The sequence below is a fragment of the Uloborus diversus genome, chromosome 5 (genome assembly GCF_026930045.1).
Source record: "Uloborus diversus isolate 005 chromosome 5, Udiv.v.3.1, whole genome shotgun sequence".
Taxonomy (NCBI): Eukaryota; Metazoa; Arthropoda; class Arachnida; order Araneae; family Uloboridae; genus Uloborus; species Uloborus diversus.
Window position 1 is genome coordinate 119,073,760 of NC_072735.1, and position 17,067 is coordinate 119,090,826.

Here is a 17,067-nt window from a genome sequence, read left to right on the forward strand (position 1 = left end):
TCTAAAAAAGAAAAAAGTACTCAACCACAAACATTGAAAGTAAAGAGGTCCGAGATTTTTGTTCGTCTTAACCGAGAATTTCAGTTTAATGAAAGTATTATGCGTGAAATTTTTAATCTTTATAGATAGCAAACCAAACTTAATGAACAAAACAAAATGCTCTTTTTAGTTTTGATTTTGTATTAAATGTGATCATATTAAGAGAGTACAGCTGTATATTCAAAGATTATAAATATTTATAGTGACTTGAAATTAATACTGAGTATAGCTATAAAGTACAGTAATTGATTTTTAATCAACTGCCTATTTAGAGTGGTGGGCAATATTTTAGGTTTATACACCTTTGAGGTAAACTACTATCAGAAATAAAACTCATGTTTAATATTTGGGGAAAACTTGACAAACACTTGCTAGGGTATTCATTAGTCATGCTGTGATAACAGCAGAACCATTTTTTAAAACTTGATGCATGTTTCATGTAATCATATCATATTGAAGAAATAAACTGAAAGTTCATTAACACAATTTTTAATTACATTCATATGATGCATAACAACAAAAAATAAGATTACTATGAAAATCACTTTAAAATTTACATAAAGTTTTATCTAAAAAAATCTTAGTAAAGAAATGTTTGGTTCCAAAATGCTATTCAAACATAAAAGCACAGTAGAAGTGAGAAAGGTTATTTTTATTCCTAGCAAAAGATGCAAATCATATGAAAATTAAGGTTAATATAAATTGAATGCCAGTACATACAGAAATAACAGTAAATTAGTTGAATGGTTTACTTTTCTACAACAGTAAAAGTATCAAATTCCTTGAAAGAAATCTTCAATTTATTTTCTTGGAAAAAGATTGTAAAACCACTTTTAAAATCATGCTTCTACTTTTTGGAAGCAGGTAATAGAAAACTTTCTGATAAAAAAATACTTGTACAACGTACATTAATTTTTAACAAAAAGTTTTAAAACCTGCATAAACATTATGAATGGAATTTGTTTAAAAATTATGGATATGATGCAAAAGAAATATACAAACATTTTTTGTGGTACAAATAAATAATTAATTTATTAAAAAAAAGTTATATATTTTAAATGTAAATAAATAAATATATATATATATATATATCAAGTTGCATATAATTTGAAGAACAAAACAAATTAAAGTACAAGATGAAACTTCCAATGTTTTTGTCCATAAATCACAAAATTATTACTGTTGCAGTAATTCAAAGAAAATCATATAGAGCAGTATCCAGTACAAGAGCTTTGTGAGTTAGCACTTAAATCTGTGAGGGAAAAACCTTGAGGATTTTCACTTTCCCAAAGGCCAGGCGTTTGTAAGATCTGTTGGAAAAATAAATACAATAAACAATGTTTATTAAAAATCTTTAACTTTTGGGCAAAAAGGCCAAGCTTTTTCGAAAGAGTGCCACTTTTAGTTTTTCAACATTTGTAATTTTTTTTAATAAATGCTATTTATTTTTTTAAAGACTGCACTACAGGGTCAGTAATACAGTGAAATCCTGTTACAAGAAACTTCAAGGGGTCACAATTTCTGCTTGTTGAACCGGAAGTTTTGTTGTAAAGGAATTCAAGCACTCTAATAGAAATTAAAGCAGGACTATGCAGGAAATTAAAGTATATCTCATTGAAACGAATATTTCACTATTTTGTATTTTAGACGATTTGTGAGCCAATCTCCTTGCAACCACCCATTTATGTGTTGCGATCAGGACCGGATTTAGACTTAACAGGGCCCTAAGCTATTTCAGGTATGGGGGTCCCTTTTGTAGTTCGAACGTTTCTCTTGGTGGTGTAAGAGGCAATTATCCCCCCTTTTACTATGTTTGTCTCCTTCCTCTGATGCATACAGCAATACTTTTACTTCTTTAATTGTTTTTTAACGTGTGCTTTTATGATGAAATGCCATTAGCATAGAGTCCAATATTTAATTTGCAGAGTGATTGCTGACCGGATAAAATGTTTACACCACAGCAAAGGGCGTCCACATCCCAGGTGAAACGGAAAATATCAGGGATTTTGAAGATTTCAGTCAAAATGGGAATTTTGAAAATAATCGTGAAAATTTCAAGCTGGTTTGAAACACCAATGGGCAACTGTTCCTGCATTTTTGACATATTTCTGGTAAAATATTCTAAAACTTGAGGAATCACTAAATTCTACTGTCTTTCAATCTAACACTCGCTAGAGTAGAAATATGGGGGAGGGGGGGGGGAGGCACGAAGGAGAACGAAGGAAATAATTGTAGTATGAGTTAGCGAAAAAAACGCTGCTCTTGCAATGAGTAAGGGTAAGTCAGCAAATTAACCCGCGATACTGTGGTCTTAAAACGTTTATATCTTGGACAATCTAAAAGGGGGGGGGGGGGCTGAGTTACTTAAGGCTCTAGAATAAAATATCGATAAACTGAATTGAAAGCCATTTTTGAAGCTAGCAGTGGTTCGGTATTTCTCCTCTGCAAACTATTAAAAATTACGTCAAAAAATGATTAGGCTATTTTAATGATGTAAAAGTGGGGAGGAGGAGGTTTAAAAAAAACAATCGGAAACTGGATTCTTAAACACACTAATTTAGGCAATCATTGGTGAATTTATGAGGGATGGTTTTGGTGTTCTAATCTGAAAATATTTTGTAGCTGATGTATTAAAAACTATTTGAAGCTATACTTAAATGACATAATGGAGTTCTGAGGGAGGGGGGGGCATGGAAAATTTCTCCATGCTGAAGTAGTGCAATGCTATTTTGGCTATTTTTGAGTGAGTTAAGACTTAGGGAATTCGGGGGTCTTTCTCGAAACATTTTCGAAATTGAAGTCTTAAAATTTTTTGTTGTCTTTGGCGATGTGGGGAGGGGAGTTGCTTTTTCAATAGAAAAATAAATCTTAAACCCAAACTTAAACTGCTTTCAGTAAACACAAGGGGGGGGGGGGGAGAATCCGCTGCCCAGCCCGAAATATTTTGGTTTCTGAAATTTTAAGAGCTCTGTTTTGGGCTATCTTTGGAGGACTTAAGAAGAGAGTAGGAAGCTTGTTTCAAAAAGTTTCAGAAATTACAGTTTTAAAACTCTTGGATGGTCATAAGTCATGAATATAGGTAAGGGGGCTACTGTTCCCAGGAAAAAATTTAGAAACTGAAGTCTTAAAAACTAAAATTTGGGATATTTGGTGAACTCAGAGGAAGGGGTTTGGGAGTTCTCTTCCGAAATTTTTTCGAAACTGATATATATTTAAGTTCCTTAAGAGGGATGTGATTCCGGGGCCCTCCCTGGGGTGAGGATTCAGTTTCCCTATTGCTTTTTTTCAAATTAATGAATGTTGGATAGTGTACCTCATTTAAAAAATATATCTACTTCACTGAAGCATTTTTGTATTACTAATTTCACCACCTGCTATCTTATAAAAGAATTCTTTTTCAAATAAAGACTGGAGGGGGGGGGGGGAATGGTGCCAGTTCATTATCATTAGTCGCCCATACCCTTCCCCCTAAATTTTCTTCTTTGATGGCGCTACCATGGGTAGACGATCAGAACTGATTTACGTTGCAAAAGTGAAAATCTTATGTCCAAAGCGATTTTATTGCTGCAATAAAAATGTTTACGATCGTAAAAAAACTAATGGCGGTAAGCGCCGAATGCTTTTAGCCCTAACATTATTCAACATTCTCAAAAATTGCGTTTTTGTAACTTTAATTTCGAAATATTGCCGGAGAAGAGTTCCTGAACTTCATCCCTTCGATAATGCATTCAAAAAGCGTATAACATGTTGTGAAAGATGGAGTACAATTTCGTTTTTAAAGCTTCAATTTCGGGGAGAACCCACAGCGCCTCCCCGCTCTTTCTCTAATATTTTTGAAGTTTGCTCAATAATGTGATTTTGGGACTATCAGTTTAAAAAAAAAATGATGTAAGAGAGTCGCTGAACCTCTCCTTTTCCTGAACTTTACCAAAATGACCTACTATTGCGTTTTTTGGACTTCAATTAAGAAAAAATTTCTTGGGGAAAGCTCCCAGAACCCCCATTATTGGTGACTGTTAGGTTTTCGGAGTTACGATATCAAAACACTTAAATATTACCATTTAAATTAGGTTCATGTTGTTAGAAAAGTAAAAATCTTAAAATATAAATCAAACCAAGATTCCAAAACTGGCACAGTTAAAATCTACAACATTTATACATAATTTTTTTTTTCTTAAGTACGCATGCTTGGGGGGGGGGGGGGGAGGAGCTGAAAATATTTTCCGTCTTGGTCACATCACCAAACTTGCACCCATGGTTGTTTCCTCTGGATAGAAGTTGAGTTTTTAATTTGAGAAAGTTTCAAAAAACTACATTTATTCCCTTATTTTTTAAAAGTTTTTTTTTATTAAGTCTTTGTGTGCCACTCTTAATATTCCATGTGGCATGCGTGCCGCGGGTAGGCCACCCCTGCTACACAAAACAAACTTAATGATTAAAATAGTAATATTTGAAAGTACTTAAATAATTTTAGACCCTCCCTCTATCTTAAAAAAAAAAAAGGTATAAATACGAGAAGGAGAAACAAAAGAGCAAATAGCCATTCCAATATAAGTCATAAGTTATTATTTTGTGCTCTAAGGAGTATTAGTACTCCATGAAGCCATTTCAAATTTTCTTAGAGAAAATTGAAAACCTTTCCAAAAGCAAACAAAACAATTTTAACAGGGTCATTTCACAAAAGGAAAATGATGCAACAAGAATTTCATACTTCCATATTCACAGAATCTGCAATTTACATAAGTGAAAGTGACAGTAATCTTGTAAAAACCAACTTCAACATCAACAGGGGGAAATATACACATTCCTAAACTAGAAAGTACTTAGTGCATTAGTTCAAAAATTTCAATTATGGATTCCCTAGAGAACTTTAAATAGAAAGTATTGAAGATTGAAGTGTCATTTCAATATTTAAGGAGTAACAAAAATACCTTTTCCACTAATTCTTCAAATGCACACTGTACACCATCACATGTTTTTGCACTGGCTTCAATAAAAAGCATTGAATGTTTTCTTGCATATTTCATCCCTTCCTCTCGAGAAACAGCTCGGCTATCCTAAATAAATAACGGGATGTTAAAAACATAAAACTTGTATTATACAAAGGATTGAAAAGATTTGTTTCAGATTTTAAATTTGACATTTTCAAATTTCATGAGTCAAAATACACAATAAAAACTGAAATATATATATTTTTTAATTTAGGCATTTGAAAGCCGTATACAGTAACACCTCCTCTTTGGCACATCTTTAAACAAGTAGTTTTAGTGATTTTAATATTGTAATACCTGTATTTGCTAAGGTAAAATACCAGTATTTTTGGTATTAGCTGAAAATAATTTTTAATTAAAGAATTTTCAATTTAACTCAGTTATCTACTGTTATTTTGAATATACATTTCTTATTCAATGCAACAGTACCAAAATCATTCTATTGATCTAAAAATTTTACTTCAAAAGCACAAATTAATAGAAAAGCCAGAAATAAAAGTAGCAGAAATATAAAAGGATATTTTCATCACTAGATGGCAGGCTCTTTGATTTAAATCATGATCAGAATCAAGTGATTTATGTTTAAAAAAAAAAAAAAATCATTGATTTAAATCAATTGATTTTTTTTAAAATAAAACCATTGATTAAAATCCGTTGATTTTATTTCTAAGCACTCTTATTATACTTGGCCTATTTGTCACGGAGTAACCTGAGGCCTGGTTTTGCTTACATTTCAGCAACTAGATCACTTAGAGACTTGATTTCACTAAATGATTTACTTAATCTTAAGGTACAACTTAACACTGAAAAATTAAAATTCTGAAATAAAATAATTATTTTGGTTAGGATGGAAAATATCAAATTTCATGTAATTTCCCCATTAAATGTTTAAATATAAAATCCATTGTTACAAATGTCGTTGCCTTGCTACATTAATGTTAACAACCAATCAGAATGAAAATTTTGAATCAAGGCTTCTCTGAAGCAAGCATGAAATTAGTAAGCATAAATCCTAGATAGGAACAAGGATTAAATTTTAGTGCCAGTTGCTTAAAGTTTTAGACACATATATAGGTTGTTCCCCTTTTAGTAGTGAAAATTTGTATGAAAAAATAAGGTGAAGTTTTGTGATGGTAAAATTATTCTATTTCTGAAATACATTTTCGCTAAAAAGAATAAATAACAGATTTTTTTAAAAAATACTAAGCACTTTTCAAAATGCACTCAAAAGGACAAAATAACTTTTCAGGATCAAAAAGAACGATTTAAGTATTCCTTTAGTTTTCGAAAATTCTAAGAAAATAACACCACAAACAAAGAAAATTGTGGTTTTAGTCATTTGAAACCAAACGTGCTCAATAAGAAAAATATGCATGTTTCAACACTCAAAGTTATGATTGGAAGCAAAATAATGATAAGAAGTTCTCTTCCTGACTTGAGCTGCACTTTTATTCGTTTGTGGTGTCATTTTCTTGGAATTTTCAAAAACTAAAGAAATACTTAAATTGTCCTTTTTGATCATGAAAAGTTATTTTGTCCTTTTGAGTGCATTTTGAAAAGTGCTTAGTATTTTTAAAAAAAATGTTATTAATTAATTTGGCATTTTTAGAATGTGTTGCTCTAAATTTAAAACTAGATCACATTATACAATCCTAAGACGTCAACAGACAAAACTACATAGATCCCTCTTTCTGTGTAACAGATTTTCAGACTCTTGCAGTATTGCTTTTACTCCAAATTTACAGTTCAGAACAAAATAAAAATTTGCAGTTTTTCTTATCCAGCATCAGTGGCGCAGCCACAGGACGGGTTTTGGGGTTAAAACTCCTCCCAGAACACAAGCACATTCATTTCCTCCGTTAAAATCAAGGGAAAAAAGCAGAGTATTTGAGTTTTTCCTAGCAGAATAGGTTTCAACAAAATACCTTACTGCTTTTAATGATCGGGAAGCAGTCAGAAATTACTTTTCAATTCTTAAATATAAAAGTTGTATTTCATGATGAGCAAACCACGTCCACCCTGGTATAAGATAGCTAAAATGGTGTCAATAAAGCTCTAAAGGGTATCATGGTCCCTCAGCACTTCCATCACTGCACAAATCCTTTTTAGGGACATCTAGAGAGAGGAAACTGTGGCGTGTTGGAAGTATGTGTGGCATGCTGAGTGGAAAGCAAGTAGTTACCAGGGGTAAACGTAACATTTTTTATTTACACAGCTATTTACAAGATTCAGAAATACGCAATTGATCCGTAGTTAGATAGATTTCTGGAGAGTCAGAAAACATGACAGACCTCTCCAAAGTTTTTGATCGTTCTCCTCGTTTCCAAGTCAGCCGCACCCCAGCCCCGCAAAATTCATCTCCCCTTTTTCTTGGAAAATAAACGGGGATTCTCTCTCTCCTTTCCCAAGGATGCAGCTGGTCCATGAATGCAGGTGGCCATCCTGGGAACGGAATGTTAAACTTGAGCCAAAACGGCCAAAGGTCAGCTTGGGGGTGGAACATAGTATTTTATGGATTTGAAAGAATTCGATGCAGCTGGCTTCGAACCGTGGGAATGAGTAAAAAGTGTGGGAAACAGTGGCATCCGTTGACAGAAAGCGTACTATGCCACAAAACCTTCCGCACCGGATTTTCTGAGGCTCTTAACCAATTCTCATCGAAAGATTGAAACCATCATTAGCTAGCATTTGACATTCATAAAGACATGGATGTATTTGAGGAGGAGGTTTTAAATAATCTCGCAAAAACACACACACACAAAAAAGGGATATAAGATTAAAGTAAAACTAATGGTAAATATTATGTGCGTTTTTCCATTTTCTTCGTTTCATAGTGATAATACGAATTATTAATTGTTTTTAAGCAGTTACTTTGAATGAATAATTATGCATTGTCAATAAATGGGAAAGAAAGCAACAATTTTCGATTTTGAAAACCCCTCCCAGAAAAATTTTCTGGCTGCGCCACTGTCCAGCATAACAAATATAATTAAAAAAAGTAAACCTTTTACTTTACACTAAAAATGTCCAGTAGATTCTTGTTTTACGCGGGTTAAGAACTAACACCTTTATTTTACTTTATGCGGATGAGTTTTGGTTTTACTCTAATGCGGCAATGCAAACAGATAAAATTTTCCCATCTTCCAAAGTGTCAACTTCTGAGATTGCAGATTACACGTTATACACTGCATTTTGGCATGCTTATAATCGAGCTTGGGCCACTGAGGACATTTTATGTGATAGGTTACAGAGCTCTTTCCAGAAGTAAAATTGTTAAATGCACACAATTTGCAACTCAGTGGAAGAAGAGTTTTTAGAAATAACAAAGAAGAATGAAACCAACGCGGATACAGACATCAATGACACAAAACCAAAAACTTTCACATTGAAAATTTTGCGACTTTCCTTGACAATATCATGTTGGCATAAGCCTATATAATTTTAATGTTCTTGGAGCAATTTAAAAAAAAAGCTAGAAAGTTTTTAGAATGTTTAAACTTACTTGTTAATTCAAACTATCCTAGAAATAGATTCCCGTTTTAAATGTCATAGAAAACCGGCGAGCGAATATCCAGTGTAAGTGGAAATCCCCAATGTCTAAACACCCAACAGATTTGCCCATCAGCGGACATGACGTCAGACCTCACAAGATGGGGATCTTTCTGCTGATAGCATTGCAGAAAGTAAATTTAAAAATAACAACAGTTAAAAGATTAACTGAGTTGAGTTGCTATGAGATGCAACATATGCAAATTTTGACGATGTCACGTCGCTGCTCAGGATGTAACTGAGACTGCTTAAATAGCAAGTCAATCAATCGATCTCTTATCATTTGGTTCTGTTCTGCAGACGGTGTGTGTTTTTGATTTAAGCATGTGGGCTCATAGGTTGATTTATCCACGCAGAGGACGTGGAAGTTTATCTTGAGAAATGTGATAACAGGATTCAATAGCCTGCTAAAAGTGCAGGATGTTCTAAAACAGCACCCTAAAAGTAATGAAGGAGTTTTGTTTTAGGAATTTAAATTTGACGAGTTGATGTTTTAAGAATTAGGCCTAACAGGGCCGGAAGGTTTGCCTGGCATATACCCGATTACAGAGTCGGTCAGGCTGGACTGAATCTAGTATACAATGAGGAATCTTCCACTACTAGATGGTTCCTGTTTTGCCTAAAACAGGGTAAATAATTTCCTGTGCTGCCTCTTCTGTTTCATGGGTGTGCCTGGGATTGAACAACCATGGATTTGGTTTGCTGTCCACAAGTGGACGTTTTCAACTCGTCTGAACATCTGACAGATGGATGTTGCCGTCGTAATTTTGCATGCCAAGTTTTAAGTATGGACTGCCAGTGGTATGAACTTTTCAAAATAGTTTTCTGGACAGTTACCATTGTTGTGGCATTGTGTAACTGAATCTTGTGATATTTCTCTGTGATGTTTGTTTGTTGGGGGGCTTGGAGAAGGGGTATTATTTTATTTGAATTGTTAATAGAGGATGTGATTTTCATTAATGTTTAATTGTATTTTTCCCATTTACATTTTTACACTAGTTTTGAATAAATTGTTATTTAAATTAAAATTGAGTTTCTATTGTTCATTTCTCCTGGGCCAACCATTCCATATCAGTTGGTCTTCTTGGCCAATATAGCAAATGATCTTTTTGATTTGTTAGTGAAGGAAGATTCGATCATGGAAATGACGTAAGTGATCATGGATGCATTCATGCTCCGCAAAGAACTACAGAAAAAAATTCTTAATGACTGCCAAAATATTATCATAGCCAGCACCTTTCTATAAGCACTAAATTAAGTTATGTTTTCTTTATGCATGCTGTGCATATATATTGATATAAGTACACATTAAACTTATTACAAAATTAGTCATGACTATGAAACTTAATCCCTATTTTTACACTACTAAACAGTTTTAATTTACGTGGCATTTCAGTGGAACATAACTCTGGCATAAAATAATGGTCTATTGTATGTGATGATGGAAATCCATCAAGCAAAGCATAAAACAAAATTACATCTTATCTAAACATTATAACGTATTTAGAAATCTTAAAAATAGAATACTGAGAGAACTTGTCCTAATTTTAAGAGTAAGCTGAATGGATTCGTTCAGATTGTTTGATTATCAAGCTTTAACAATTGCCTTCTTCACTCCGATTGAATCCATTTCAGAACTTTTGTCGATTCTATGCTGATAAACATAGAACACTACCAAATTTTAAGAATTTTAAATCTAATAAGTATGAAAATTAAAATTCGATAATTCTAGGAAATGGGGGGGGGGGCTTACAGCAATCCTTACAGGTGTATAAATGACATACTAGGATTGGCAATTTGATTTAAAATTAATGCTTGTGAGGGGTTCCTCCCCCCCCCCCCCGGTAAACTTGTAGAAGCATTCAAACCCCTCCCTTTGTGAAAATTAACAGGCCTAGCTTCATGCTTGGTGAGATACTTTTTAGCAATTATATAGTGTCTTGAAAAATTACATACTTGAAATGCATACTGTGTACACATTTAAAGGAAAATTATAGTTTTTCAAACCAACTTATTGAACAATGATATAGGTCCACATATATCTTAGAAAAAAACTATAATAAATAACTCATGATAATACTTGGGGAAAACTTTAGAAATGCTCAATATTCTTTTTAACAGAGCACTGGAAAAAAAAAAAAAGAGTGTTGACTATTTTGCACAATAAGTTTACTTCTATAGATAATTAACAATAGAAAACTTTTTCCAGTATGGTAGATCTTGCAATAGCTAATTAATAATAAAGTTTTAATCATGACTGTAAATAATATTTTTTAGGATATATTTGTTCAAATATAAAACATTGATGCAAAAAAAAAAAAAATGGATGCAAAACATCAATGGTAAAATCTTTTTACAAAAACATTGATGTCACACCAACACAAAGTAAAAACCATTGTTTAACTCTAGCAGACTCAAGATAATTGTTTTGTGCTACCTTATATTCAATCACATAATTTTGAAAATGAAAACAAGTGAATTATAAGAGCTCATACAAGTTAAGTGATTTAAGTAGTATAAATTTGTATTTCGCATGTGATCTTCAATGCTAATGTTACATAAGGTTTGATTAAGAGAATAAATAAGTAAATGAAACATTAAAAAAAATGTACAACAAAATGAAAAAAAAAACCATGACTGCAAAGAAACAATTACCTTATCAATTTTATTTCCAACAAGCATTTTTATTATATTACTTCTTGTGGAATAAGTCTCCAATTCATATAACCATTGGTCTAGCTTTTGAAAACTTTGTCGATTTGTCACATCATATACTAAAAAACAAAATAAGCATTTTAATGAGAAATATCAAATTTGTATGGATGAAGAAAGAAAAAAAAAAAAAGAAAAAAAAAAAAACTTCACAAGTACTTAATACCTATTTGATTATGATTATTCAGTAAATTGTAATCTATCTCCAAACCTAGTTACTATGGAATTTCACGTAAAAACATTTCTTTAAACCAAGCGAATAAGGAAGGTTACAAATTTTGCGTCATCTCTATGGAAACCATAAGACAGATAACAGCTCCACTCTTGTTTTTATGCACTGCTATCATAGCATTCCATTTCTTTCTTACCTTTATTCAGTTAAGCCAATGGGTTTCGTTTCTGTTCTCACATCTCAGTTATTTCCTTAATATTGTCTCACAAATCTAGAGCTAAATTTTTCGTTTTAGCAACACCTGTCACCAAAAGTAGACGTGATATTAGAAGAAAATCTAAAAAGGCGTCTACAATTCTTATTATCACTTCAAGGAATTAGTGCATCATCAAAGCTGGATGCTAATATAAAAGTTTTCTATGAAGCAGAATGTAACTGCCAATGATGCAGTGTTTCTTACAGAACAGTGTAATGATTTTGCAATTTTCATTTGAACATTTGTTTTTACTATGCTGCAAAAGTCATGTGGGGAAAGAACTAATAGAGGTTGAAACCATGAAAATGAGAAGGGGAAAGAGATGGAGAATGGGAAACTTATTTGGCCTTGATGTGCCTATTCTTATTATTCATTGATTACAGACAGAGATCATCACATTTTATTGTTTTTTTATAGCATTTTTATAGTTTGAAAAGACATTAGACTGCTAAAAAATACAAACCTAAAATAGCTCCTTGAGCTCCTCTGTAATAACTAGGAGTTAAGGTTCGAAATCTTTCAGAGCCAGCAGTATCCTAAAATTTTCAAATATATTTTTAAATTTTATAATGCTGGAAAATAATAATATATAGTTTTTCTCATTTAATAGATCGTTTACTAAGAAAAAATAACACTCAAACTACATGATGCAGGTTGAAACTCAAAAATGCAAGCATCCAAAATACAGAAATCTATAAAATCTGGACATTATAGTTTTAGGTTAATTAAATTTTAAAATACTAGGGGGCTCTGCCCCCTGCTCACTAACGCTCACCAACCCCCGAAGATTGCTTTGAAATCTTATTTGATTCCCAAAGAATTAAATCGTCAATTAGAATGAAATGGAGTAAAAATACATTATGAGCTCCCTTTGGAACAAAAAGCACCTCTTCCCCGGGTTTCAAAATAACTTGTGTACCAATTTGCAGAGCCGTAACGGCTAAGGGGCTCCTAAGCATTCTAAAACTGTAGTTTTGTATGTTTGAAAAGTCTCTTTCATATTCATGGTCTCTAGCAATATATTTTGCTCATTAGCTCAGGGCTTGAATTGAGTTGAGTCTAAGATTTTCCTTTAAAATCGAAACACTTCAAGTTTGAATAAGAAAGAAGAAGAAAGCGAATTGAAAAGACGTAACTATGGCAACGCTAAATAAAACATCAATAATTTTAATGGAGATGAGATTATTCGAACTGGATTTTTAATGAATTGTAACTTTTTTTCCTTTGGAGATAGAAGCTTAGTTTTTCGACCATAGGTCGAGTTATATCTGGAGTAAAAAAAAGCTGCTCTATCCAGTGGTGTCAAAAGGAAAACAGTGGGTAAAAAACTCCCGCCATATTTAAGTTAGAGCATGGAAACAAATTGCGTAGAAAGCAGAAAATTCTACTCTTTCCAACAATATACAGTCGTCCCTCGCTATTTCGCGCTTCGACTTTCGCAGTTTCACTACATCGCGTTTTTTTCTTTTTTCAATTGTAGCAATGAGCCTTTTTTATGTTCTCGTGTAAACTTTTTCTTACAAGAGAATTACAAATTATGTCTTTTAAGAAAGGGGTGTCAGTTCAACCACACCCCAATACCCACCATCTCAGATTTCAATGAAACTTTGTATACTTCTACTTTTCATAGTCCTAAGTAACCTCCTAAAGTATTTTTTCTCTATTAAAAATAGTTTTTATTTTTTGACCCTTCAAAGTTTTGCAATTTTGCGTTAATTGTCATTATATATTAAGATTTCAAGTATTTCAGAAAAAAATGTTTCAAAAATCTAAATTTATAATGTCACCCGGGGTAAAATGGGTATAAAAAACAGCATTTTTGATTTCAATGACACATAGCAGAAATATCATGAAATATAATTGTGTTTCTGTTCAATATTCTATACATTGTGTATCTTAGGTCTAATTTCGACAGTGTTTGTGTTAACTTTTTACTTTAAATTTAGTGTAAAGGGGTATACCTATTTTTACCCCTGTGTATACCCATTTTACCCCGTGCTTCGGGGTAAAATGGGTATACACCGGGGTAAAATGGGTATATGCTGTTTAAAGTTGAACTACACTAACTAATGGAGAAATTTTTTTAAAATTGAGTATAATTGCATCGGAGGATAAAAACTTTAATCCAAAAAAACCACAAAAAATGTTTACAGAACCTAATTTATGAACAAAAGGCGCATTGGCAAAGACTTGCGTTTTGGCTGAGGTAGTATTTTTACAACTTTGTGATGCCTGCACAACATCAATGTTGTCTCTCTTGGGGAACACATAGGATAGATAATTCGGCAGATGATTTTGTAGCAAACTTCTCAGTATATTCACCTTCAGCTGAGATTTCAGTGATTAAACCTTTGAATTCCACAAATTTAACAACAACCCTGTCACTAATTGCTGGATGAACAACTAGGAGAACCACTAATTTTCACCCCCACTTCATTAGTTATTTTATCAATTACTGTTAATGTCTTTTTTTAATTTATTTAATTTATGTGTATTTATTTATTTTTTTCTGCTTTTGCCTGTTTGTGTACAATCTTGCAGCCACCTGCTCTGTAATTAAAACTTCTCCCACCTTTGTTTGAACTCTTACTTTTTTTTGTAAATTTTTCATTTCCTTACCAGTGCTAAAAAAATGGCTTTGAACCAAGAGGTATAGCAGGAGGATTTAGTTATTCAGTACAACTTTGCAATGAGACATAAGGATTCTGTTGTGATTGTACTTAGACTATGTTCTGAGCATGGGAGGTTGGTAGTTTTTAAAAGGAAATTAAAAAGACAGCGTATTAGCTATCAATACTTACTATGTTTTCTAATATGTAGCAATGAACCATATACATAATAAACTTACAGTAAATTACTAACGTACAGTAATCATGAACTATATCGATAAAAATCGAAAAATGTAATACCTTTAAGTACTAATTGGCGTAAGTCATAGTAATTAAAATAAAACAAATAAATACAGAGCAATTATTTATAATAAATTTTAAAAACATACTTTTAGTTTAAAAGATGAATAATATATCTAACATTTGTCTTGCAAAGATAATTTAAGTTTTTTAATCTTCATACATTCAATGTCTTTAACTTGAAAATGTTGGCTATACCCATTTTACCCCCGTACAACTAAAGGTGCTATAAAATTTTTGTAAATATTAAAATTTACTTATTTTTTGAGTTTTCTGTTAGAAAAATTCTTTTTCTATCAAATCCAAATAAAAAACTTCCGAAAATCTTCCTGCAAATTTTTTTAGAAAGAAGTTTATCACTCACTATAAATGCATTGTTTTGTGTTCTGAAAATTAAAACTGTTGCTAAGCCTGGTAAATGAGTTGCTAGATTTTTTTTCCTCAACTCAAAATGTTCCCTGATATGTAAACATTTTCATCATATTTTTTTATTTTCAAAAAATGTTGTCCAGTAGAATATCGTGTGCTAACATATAAAATGAAAATCTTTAGGGGGACTTTGAGGGATTCTGTCCCCCTGCCCCCTTTTTTGATAAATGAAAAAAAAAGTTGATCACAATATTACAAACTAAGTTAATAATCGCATTAAAGAAAATTTAAATATTGAAATACATTGGTGATTGAACTTAAATGTAAACTTTTAAATACTCAAGGTTTTTTGAATTGAAAATAATTAAATTAATTAATTAATAAACAATAGAAATAAGATATCGCAAAATTCGAAATTTTCCTACAACAGTTTATGCATACTAAAAGTTATTGTCAAACTTAGGGCAACATAGAAATTAAACTTTTTATTTAATTCTGATTTATAATTAGGCAATTTACACAAAGTATTAAAAATCCTATAAATACCAGCTCAGAGCTTTTAACTTGTTTCATTAATCTAATGCAATATCTAACTGAAACTTGGACTTGTTTATCTCTGATCCAATGGAACAACCCAGAAAAGTTTTGGTTTAACATAGCAATTTATTGGGTATGAGTTTAAAATGGTTACCATTCGTCAAAATGTTTACAATTAAGGCTTTGCAATAATCTCATTTGACCATAAAAGTGTGTTCTGCTATCTTGAGTGTTTTCTACGATCATAAATGGATCCTAATAACCTGGCATTTGTACAAATGACAGGTATTTTTATTTTACACTTCACTAGTAATTTTTTTAGATGTTTTGTTTTCTTTTTAATATACTTGCCTGTCACCTCCCTAACTTTATGGTTGCTTTACTAGCTCCCAAAAAGGAACAGCTGGTATTAGATGACAGCTGATTAGCAAGTTGTATGGTTTACATTTATAGTTAGTTGCTTAGATTATGACTGTGAGATTGTTAACTACTTTTTACTTAAAAGACCCTTTCTTTTTCTTGATTCCTCTTTCAACTGCTGCATTAGTTTTATCAAAAGGCCAATATGTTCTTTCAAGCCACTTAGCCACTTTTTTTTGTACGAATGCTTTATAAACCTTATATATATATTCCAGTTTAAATACCGTGAAACTTCAGTAACTGGACACACTGATAGTCCAGGTAACTCGACATTTATTTTTCTTAGGGTTGGCCTAATGCTAACTTCAATGGCCGAAAATCTTTCTAACTTGACACACATTTTGCTAGAACTCCTATAAGTCAACATCCAATTGCTATTCTAGTTCAATTCATTTTTTCATATTGACTTTTTCTCAAAATTTTAGAAAAGCTCTTTTAGAGAATTCTATCTTTTATCCAGGGGAGTCAGCAATCACTCTATGCTGTTAGTGCAATTCTGGTAGGGTAGGATGAAATGTACCCCATGGAGGGGTGTAGAGAAAGAAGGTACCATTACTTGTATTCTAAATAAGTGTGAGCAGGACTTATCTTTAGCAGACCTGACTAACAAAAAGCTTTTATCTCTTCTCTACAATTATGTATTTATTCTTCACACAAGATATTCAAATCTATTATTGATTTTATTATGTTTTTCCAAAGAAAGAAAACCAAAAAGAATTGAAAATTCATTAACTGGAATTAATTTTCATAATGTGAATGTTAAGCATTAATAAGTATAAGTGATACAGACAGAAAATTTTTAGGAATTAAAATTTTAGAACCCCAGTAACTTAAGGAAAAGTTGCGAGTTATGTCATTAAGCTGGGGGGGGCGGGGGGGGGAGAGTCTGGACAAAAAAAAAAAATTCCATGCAAATAATAATGTTTTACAATTGTCATTAAAAAAAATATCAAAATCCATTGAATACAAGGTTGCATAAATACTAATTTATTTCTTCATTTGCTATGAAGGGAGGGAGAAAGGTACTTGACTTTATTTAGAACATATTATTACTAAACAATCAGGCCATTGATTTTTAAGGGGTGGTAAATGTAATTTCAAGAAGTTAAAAGG

The 17,067-nt window shown here is 32.1% G+C and overlaps 1 protein-coding gene across 1 annotated transcript; it reads right to left on the reverse strand.

Annotated features, from left to right (window-relative positions):
* Window positions 1–511: 511 nt before the first annotated feature.
* Window positions 512–14,550, reverse strand: LOC129223098 (ras-related protein Rab-18-like). Its single transcript, XM_054857665.1, has 5 exons — window positions 14,521–14,550; window positions 12,183–12,255; window positions 11,235–11,353; window positions 4,971–5,096; window positions 512–1,349 (listed from the first exon to the last, which is right to left on the reverse strand). The coding sequence occupies exons 1-5, from the start codon at window positions 14,548–14,550 to the stop codon at window positions 1,242–1,244; spliced, it is 456 nt and encodes a 151-aa protein (XP_054713640.1). The 3' UTR covers window positions 512–1,241.
* Between the last annotated feature and the right edge of the window lie 2,517 nt (window positions 14,551–17,067).

Coding starts and splice junctions, on each gene's coding strand:
- LOC129223098 (XM_054857665.1), bottom strand. CDS start 14,550: ATGGTTCATTGCTACATATTAGAAAACATA. Junction 11,354..12,182: donor AGCTCAAGGAGCTATTTTAG/GTTTGTATTTTT, acceptor TTTGTTTTTTAG/TATATGATGTGACAAATCGA. Junction 5,097..11,234: donor TTGGAAATAAAATTGATAAG/GTAATTGTTTCT, acceptor TTATTTATTTAG/GATAGCCGAGCTGTTTCTCG.